Below are 9,119 nucleotides of genomic sequence, written 5' to 3' on the forward strand. Positions count from 1 at the left end.
AAGTTGCAATCAGAACTCCGGCCCTCTCTTTGAAATCAATCTCGCAACTCATGACTTGGCAGGCTGCTGTCTGAGCGCACCCCCACAGACACGTCGGCTTTCCCCGGTCACCAGGCTGCAGGCCCATAAAGCACTATAAATAAGCATCTTCTGTGCACTTTCACGCGCCGAGTGTGATGCAGGAACAGGGAGCGAACCCTCAGCGGGGACTCTGGCATCTTCCAAATGTATTTTTTGACCCAGCATATCTGTTAATATAGAATGACTGATTTTAGGCTTTGAAATATTGGCTTTAGTTTACTTCAGGCATGGATCACTGGTCTGTTTGGATGTGCCTGAATGGTAAAGGGTCATAACAGAGCGAAAGTCTTTAGCCTATGGGTCCTGCAGGTCACGAGCATGCATGGTGAACGCTCTCAGCTTTAGTCAGCAATAAAGTTTGCCAAAGCCGATTTACAATAATGATGTCGGCCTTTCTTGAACCCTACATCTTCTGTTTTCTGGGCTGCTTGATCATTGCAGGCACAAACCTCTGCTTTTGCGTGCCCGGGCTCCCCTGCTTGTAAAGAAAGCTTAGTGGGCTTGTGTTTAACATCTGAAACACTGCCAAGGCTCTGGAGGGATGCCAAAAGAGCAGTATCACATGCAGCTCCTCAATTCAAATGAGCTTTGGAATCGGAGCTAAAGAGGCATTTGTGTGTCTCCCCTTGCTCTAGCTAAAGTTTCCATAAAGACAAGAGGTCCTGATTAGGCAAAGGAGGTGCACCCGATCCGATCTTCTTTAAATATTAACATGCTCCCTGTGCAATTATACTTCATGAATATCTTAAGTTTCTTGCTACGAGAAGACGAATAAGGAAAGCCAATCCAGCCTCCTTTCTGTTTTTTGTAATCCACGCCTGATCTTTATTAATGCCTTGTCCGTTTAGAAAAAAATTTAGCGGGCGACGTTTTGCAGAAACGTTCGCTGACATCAGAATGTGACCGGCAGGGCAGAAACAGAGGCCCATTCCAGCTTCCGTTCGGAGGCCGAAGGGGTTTACCAAAAATTACCGCGGTTAAAGCTTCTCTGACACCGACTCAGCTGATAACAAGACCTGACTAAAAATAGTGGCGGGCCAGCGCAATAACAGAAGCAGATAGCGCTAATTAGCGTAGCTCCTCTTCTGCTGCGTTCATTTTACCTCTGCATGTCGCTAATCAGCCGTGGCTCCCACGGCCTGATTCCCTTACACAGCACTCAGGTGATAATATTGTGATAAGAATGGGAGAGCAGGCTTTGGGGTGCTGTGCCAACGCTATTAAACGTTTCACACAGATTGAGAAGCTGCACTTAAAAAGAAATTCATGAGCGACAGAGAGTAGCTGCTGCTCAAAAGGCTCTTGGGAAATGCTGAACTGCAGCACCCGCCCTAAAATGGCAGCTTGAAAAGGCCCTCTCAGAGCTGGTGCCTTAGTGGCTGAGATGGCAAAAAGCCTGCATTTCTCCCTATATTTCAACACCATGACGCAAACGTAATTAGTCCAAATTTGATTGAAGTGTGTTTTTCTTGTTTGTTTAATTTCCTTTTGCTCAACACTGAGTGTCTGAAGACATAAGAGGTGAAACAGCCAATAATCCTACAACAGCCTCAACGAAAATTTGTCTCTGGGGCTTATGTACATGTAGACACAGGCAGAACCCAGCCTCCAACTTTGCTAAGCTAATCCCTGATAATAAATCCCCATTGATAACTGTATTTACATACCTCAGGGGGTGCCGGAGTCAGGACACCTGTCAAAGCCTCTCTGGCTTAAGCCAACACATGCGCCACCTTAATTGGACATGTGTCCACTTCATTTGCCAGCAAATGTTTTTCGCAGGTACCAATTAAAACATCCCTAATCATTTCACTCTAAGCTTCCCATGGTTACATAAAGCTGCAGGCATTGTGCAGGGCGGTGATCAAAACTTACAATCCTGTGCAATTTTAACACACTGTGTTCCACATATTCCGTGTAGTTAGACGGATCCCACAGCAATCCTCAAAAAGCAAATATTTGACTCAGTGCTGTGTGAAATAGACTGCGGTCTACCTCGTGGATTTCAACTCTCTAACAAACACCAGGTTCCCCTCAGCATGTCTGATAGCCCTGTTACTCTGCGATCTGTATATTTTAGTCTTTTGGGATTAGTGTTGATGTTTCCTGCTGTAAGTCCTCTTTCCCATATGTCTGCAGCTCCACGGGTTGCCTTCGCTGGATCATGACTGGTTTCTCTCTCCATACTGCATTGTCACTGGGCTTTTGTGGCTAACGCGTCACAGGAAATATCTATTTTCTCAGCTTAATGCCATGAGAAAAGGAGTACTACTGTGTGATCAAAACGGTTTCCTGCTTATTTTTGTGACCAGCACCATTCTTTGCAAAATAGTTAACAATAGCAGTGATGCACCACTCAAAGTCTCAATTAAGAAGGACTTGCTCAAAAAAAGGTGGCTGGTCCTGCCAAGATAACCACAGGTAGTGACCCCAGCATTCACTGCGCAGGTAACTCTCCTTACCCACATCAGTAGAAAAATCCTGATGATGGTTCAGAAAAGGACAGTATCGCACACATACAAGAAACTGCGCTGCTTATTTTGGTCTGAGGTCCTGTCCCACTTCTGAGATTAGGTTTAGCTGCAAACCACACAATCACAGCCTTTCCCTGGGTCTACACCATTACCATGGCGGCAGGTTGACTCTTGTCACACAAGTATCTATTTTGGCTTGTGTTGACCCTCAAGTCAAAGCCAGGGGGACCATCAAGGACACATCCAAAAATGAGGTGGGAATTCCACCTGGTGCTCAAACTGGAACAGAGCAGCAGGCTAAAGGTGAGATACCTTGGGTTTCCATTCCAGGGGGAAATACGGCACCAGGTCGCTGACAGATAAAAATGACCACAGGATCCAACAGAAAGGGAGTCATGGTTACCACAAGGCCACCTTGCTCATGGTGCATCTTCCCTTCATACAACACCAGCTCCTTACCTGCACTCAGAACAAGGGGCAATGGAACCTGAGATGGCAGGGCCAGCCCACATGTGTTCCAGTTTAAGACCCAGCATGAGGATGTCCCTGTGCTAGAACCACATGGTCACAACAGAGGAGACTACTGTGCAAGGCTGATTTTTTCTACAGCTGTTAACCAACTATTCTTCCAGGTGTCTGTGACAAATGCAGGCTGTGCTGCTTGTAGTAAAACTTTATTGGGAGAAAGCATTCAAGCTTGCCAAATAAATTCTGGCCCAGCAAATTTCCCGGGGGGCTGTTAGTCGCACGATATGCGAACAGAAATGCAAAGAAGCTCTGGAGCATCATTTAAATGCATGATGTTAATAGACATTTTTTTCTTTGTTTTTTTTCCAGATAAACACGTCTCCCAGAACCTCAGTTTGTTTCATGCCAGCACACAGCCCAAACCAAAAAGCTGATATGGATGATATGCAAAATGTCACTTGCACCTCATTTTTTCCCATAGCTTTGGGATTTCTATGTCAGGGGAGCTGTGTCAGAGATAGAGACGACGCCTCAAATGCAGCAGATGTTTACTTTTAAGACTCATTATGAGAGCACTGTGGAGACATGGGTGCCTCTCGCATCATCAGAACGACAAGGAAAAGAAAGCTGTGCCTTTGGTAGTCACCACAGCTCTTCTTACACACAAAAGACAAGATCTTCCACTTCATGTTGTCAGGTCAACATCTCCTAAAAAGCACTGCCATTTGTCTCGTGTCCTTGCCATGATGATTTTTTTAAAATCTGGACAAATAAGGACACACAACGGGTCCTTATTATTTTGTTGCAGCTGTTTTGTCTTATGGTTCTAAGGGAGAAGAAGGCAAGAACAAATCTGCTCTGCTGAGATAAAAAATCCAAAATGCTCCAAACTGAGGTTTTCTGGTGCAGCATTTTCAAGGTGCAGCTCATGTGCAAACCAAGCTTTCTAGAGTTGGAATCTCTTTTTAATCATCTTTTTGCTTCTTGGCACAGGACAATCTGTTCGAACATAAGGCTCTTTCACAAGCGCAGAGGGTTAGCAGGCTGCTGCCATGAAGTCATATCTGTTGGCAGCAGTTCCTGGGTGGGGATTCTTCCAGTCTCACATCAGCGGTGATGTGCCCGGCTATACATTGCAACCCATATCCTTCAGTTCTGGCCCTTGTTCCACTGGATCAAAACAATGACAGCAAAGCAAACAGTGAAGGCAGGTGATGCAAGGGGAGGTGTTGGCTGCAATGACTGAATGTTACTGATGAATTCATTAAAGTCCAAATCAGCCTTGTCATCATGACAAGGCTGATGACAGATTGGATATCGCTGAGAGGGAAAAAAAAAAGAGGAAAAAAACGTGATTATCGCAGTGACACCTTGTCTGGAAAACCGTGACTTCACTCTCTTTGGCACAGTTTCCCACCCAATCAGACAAGTAGCAGCTATATTTGTTCCACTCTTTTTAAGGATGCAGCTGGTGTAAACAAATCTTTCTAGATCTGGTAACGGAGCTCCACAATCCTTTTTGGATGCAGTCTAGTTAGTAGAATGAATAAGTAACAGACAAGATACAGTGGCCCATAATCCCGGCTCGGCGGTGTCCTCTCTCTCCCCCGGTGCGGTTTTGGATGCTTGACCTCCGGCTCTGTCTGCTTTGCTATGCTGGTAAAACTGGGTTGAAACAGAGACTCACAGAGAGAAAGGAGCGGCATTCTGAGTGTGTGTGAGGCTTGATGGACAGGAGCTTTCAGAGACGCTTTCCAAAAAGATTCTGCTGAATCACTGCAGAGGCAGCGTCTGCCCGCTGCATCGCGCAGGTGGAGCTGGCCCTGTCCCCGCCGCCTCGCAGCTGCGCTCCAGCGTGAGCTGGCAGAGGACCCTCCCGCTCAGTATGCGTACGCTCATTCTTTTCAACAGTAAGAAATGCCACAAATGCATCTCTGTGTTCGCAGCACGACAGCGTCCCTCCGCAACGCCGGCTCTAAATAAAGCCTGCCTTGCGGTTCTCACGCTGATCCACGTACTGATGCCACACGGGAGGAGAAGGGGGCTCTTAACTATGGCATAAATAACCCTCCGAAACCACTCATTTCCAGCCAGAGCTGGCGCACAGGAAAGACGGCGGGACGATCTGCCCGTGAAGGGATGTGTAAAGGCAGAGAGCACGGGAAGTGCTGCTTAAGGAACCGGAACAGAAGCGCACTGCTTCACATCCCGGGCGATGCCAGAGAACTGGATCATTCCTTTGAGGAAGACACTTATCCTGAACTGCTTCAGTACGTATCCAGCTGCACGCATGGCATTGTGTAAAACCACAGCAGAGCAGGTTCCCTCGCCAGCAAATCAAATTTCTGATCAAGTATTTGACTTAGCAGCCTTCTGAGGGTGTTTAATTACATGTGCTTTCAGAAACACAAAGATAATCAATGCGGCTGGCATTCTATCAGACCCGTCTGTCTCCTCCCACTTACAGCTTCATTCATTTTCACCACCCCCCCCCCCCTCCCCCCCGCCCCCTACCCCCTATCCCCTACCCCCTAACCACACACACACACACACACACACCCACCCGCATGCAGACACAGGCACACACCAACATTACCCTCCTCCCCTCAGATTTTTATCTTTGCACAGTAATCCACCACCCACAGATTTAATCCAGAATTCAGGCCGTTCCAGATCTGTTACCCCAGGAGTTAGCTGCTCACTTCATTCACTTTGGAAATATCCAGACGCTTAGTGTGCAATGAATGGGAACGCAGACACCTTCCGTTCCGTGCAGTCTCAGAAAGAAAATACAGATTTCTGTCTCCCAAATGTAAACTGAGTGAAGGTCAGGTGCAGAGAACCTACTGCAACTTCAACCAGAACGGATCAATGCAGATAACATGTTGGCAAGCATTCCGATTTTGGACACAGACTCCGAGTCAGTCTCGATAAATTCCTCAATTCATATTACTGTTGCTGGGCAGCAGCTACGTATTTCTGGAACGATTCATCTTTCAGTAAGCTACTCTCTGTAGGTTACACTTCTATCTTAGTGGATTGCAAGCACGGAATGATAATTTATGAAGTATCTTACATGAATCATACCAAACTTTAAGTTCACAAAGGCTAACTGCGTTTGCAACATTTTAATTACGCCTCGTGCACGTGCTAGCAGCCTAATGTTTCAGCTTCTGCATCCGAATAAACAGGACCCCGCGCCGCGTAGCGCCTCACAGGTCAAACGCGTCGTTTCTCTGTCGGTATATTTTTGTTTTTATGTTTGTCCGTTCGGATTTTGCACGCGAACCCCCACACGTTGAACGGACACATCACACGCATTTTTCCTCCAATGTGCTAGATGAGAACATACAAGGTGAGGTATATATAAAAAACATACATGGAAAACATGTCTGTAATCATAATAAATACTCTTACTTCATGTGTGTTAAAATGTACTATGTGTTCATTGACTAGCTCAGTTTCTTCAAATCATCGGGGTTACATTATGGATTGGAGCACAGAGTGCGCATGAACCTGTTTCCCGTACTACCTCTACGCTTAAACAGATGAAGAAGCATTTCAAACTCGCAACAGAATACAATATAGGTATCACAACTCGCCCCCTATTTCCAGCGAAAAGCTTATACGTTTAACCCAAAATTAGTCTAATTATCCATTCCATTTTGGTCACTACGTGTGAGAACTTCTGTGCTGACCGGTTGCCACACTGCCCGTTGCCGGCTGCCGTGGTACACTTACCCATCGGTGGATGGAGCGCTTTGTATCCCTTCTCATTCGTGCAGACTCCTCTTCCATGCAGAAGGGCGTGAAGCGGCTTTTCCTCGCCGTCCCGTGGCAAGCATCGGAGCCCGTGAGTGCATGTTCCGGTGTACACGCCGCACGCCTGACCCTCCGATAAAGCGCAGGTCAGGCAGCAACCGCAGCCCGGCTCCTTCACCAGCTGGCAGCCGACGGGAACCGGCGGGCACATCGACAGCGCCTTCTGATCGCACGGCTCGCAGGGGACATAGGAGCCCCAGCACCGCGACAGTCCCAAGAAAAATGTCACCAACAGAAAAAAACCGAGTATCATGTTCGTTCAGAAGATCACCTCACAGTATGGAAATATGAATCAACTGGTGTACTTAATGGGAGAGATGGTTTCTTTGCCTCCGGTCATCAGATTTTAAAGCTTCTATCAAAGCGTTTGTAAAAGAGTCAGCATCCAGACGCACCTGTGTTTTTCCTCGCTTTGAAGACAGTACCGCTGTGACAGCCTTGCTATCTTTTGGAGCTCAAAATGAGGTTTTTCTAAAACTGAAGAACAATTTCCCTTCTCTTAAAAGTCCAATTTGATGCAATAAGTGTAAACTCGCAAAATTAAGGAATGCACTGAAACAATTTCCTCTCTGATAAATGGTGTCTGTGAGCAAGGCAATTCTTTGCTGAAAAATCAGGACTTTCCCCTATTTCAAACCGATTCCAATACTTCCCCCTCTGGAGCACTTTTCTGAGCGGACTGATCAACTTCAGGCTAGGCTTGCCTTTTTAAAAACAGCCAAAACCAAACCCCTGACTATGAATAAACCAAACAGCGGTGGAGGGAGGCGCACTTGTCTTCTAGCTAAGGTGCTGGTTCCAGGGCGGGTCCTGGCAAGTTTCCAAGCCTTTTTTCTGCAATGGGATCAGTCTATCACGCTGTGGGCTAGCGATGCCAGGAGCGAAGAGCAATACGAGAAACCAACGCGACATTACTGAGAACATTTGAAAGAAAAGAGTGAACCCATGTTCTTCGGACGCGCATTCAAAGGCAGTGATTACCATCTATGCGGGGTCCTCAGCTAAAACCCCCAAAGGAGGCAGATTACCTCTTCGTCATTTAGTTTCAGGGTTTTTATAGCGAGCGCCGGATTCTCATACTGTACGGGAGAATAGCGGCACATAACCAGAGAGCATTTTAACTTGTGCGCAGAGCTACGCCGTGCGCTAGAAATACATAACGCTACGCCTGCTGCTACTAGTCTGCAGAATTCTGAAAGGAAATACATATAGCGAATAGAATACAGTTTGATTTATTTTCAACCCTATATGTTGGCGTGATCTTAATGTTTAGGGTTAAATGTAAGTACGGGTACATGTGTTTTTAATTCCTGGTCCATAAAGTTTCAGTCGCAAATCCACCAGTACGAGCAGTGACCAAATTAATTAATGAGTTTAAGCAATCCTGTATTCACATGAGAATAATCATAATGTGATTCAAAATAATCTAATTAAAAGCTCACAGATCTGGCTGTATATCTCTTTGGGGAGGAGAGAGGTTGGAAGGTTCTGCCACATGAATCTGAATGAGGGATTTTGCGTGTATTGACAGGTAACATGTAAGCTGTCTCACTTGCATATTTCAGAGTACAAGGGGAGCTTGAACCATCAGAGGCTTCTCAGGCTGTAAGGCAGAGATAGAGGCGTTGGAGCTTTGCCCGGAACAGAAAGGTATGGGTCTGGATGGCATCCACTGGCCTGCATTTGCACAGCTCCCACCAGACGGATCCTGAACGTTTTATCCCCTGGTTACCATGTTCTCCACTCTGAGATCATCCCTGTTCCGTGCTGTCCATGCCTATTTTCACTCCAAAAATAGACCAAATTTAAAGACCTGTTGTATTGGATGGTAACAATACAGAGGTGACTAGCAAACATTTTTGACTGTATGTTTGTAATGTTTGTATGTGTGTGTGTGTGTGTGTGAATGGCATAAGTTTATTTAGACTGTTTTTTTTTTCTCCGTGTGTTTGGACATTATAGGTCTTAAAGTCCACCGTGACTGACAGGCAGTCCCTTGTCTCTAAAGGTCTTCTGTAATTTATTTCTTAAGTAGGTAAACATTTTATTTACTTTTGCTCTCTGCCTTGGAATGTCTCCCGCAGCAGTTGCTCACAGTGGGCTAGGTTTTACATTTGAACACTAGAAGGCGCTGTTACCAGCAACAAGAGCCTGCAGGGAAAGTTACCATGATCTTATCTCTCTGGTCATATAATACACTACATTAACCCTGTTCTACCCAATAACCATTTTTCTGTTGATTCTGAAATGCCAAATAACCAGTTGGGCTGAATA

General features: G+C 46.0%; 1 protein-coding gene across 1 annotated transcript in view; it reads right to left on the reverse strand.

Moving 5' to 3' along the window:
* The window catches only part of LOC118785346 (insulin-like growth factor-binding protein 5), a 14,640-nt gene extending 7,100 nt beyond the window's left edge, over nucleotides 1-7,540 (reverse strand). Inside the window, exon 1 of the mRNA XM_036539942.1 lies at nucleotides 6,765-7,540. Coding sequence (XP_036395835.1) covers nucleotides 6,765-7,098 — 334 coding nt within the window. The 5' untranslated portion in view covers nucleotides 7,099-7,540. The remainder of the gene's footprint in view (nucleotides 1-6,764) is intronic.
* Nucleotides 7,541-9,119: the final 1,579 nt, after the last annotated feature.

The sequence above is a fragment of the Megalops cyprinoides genome, chromosome 11 (assembly GCF_013368585.1).
Source record: "Megalops cyprinoides isolate fMegCyp1 chromosome 11, fMegCyp1.pri, whole genome shotgun sequence".
In the NCBI taxonomy this organism is placed as follows: Eukaryota; Metazoa; Chordata; class Actinopteri; order Elopiformes; family Megalopidae; genus Megalops; species Megalops cyprinoides.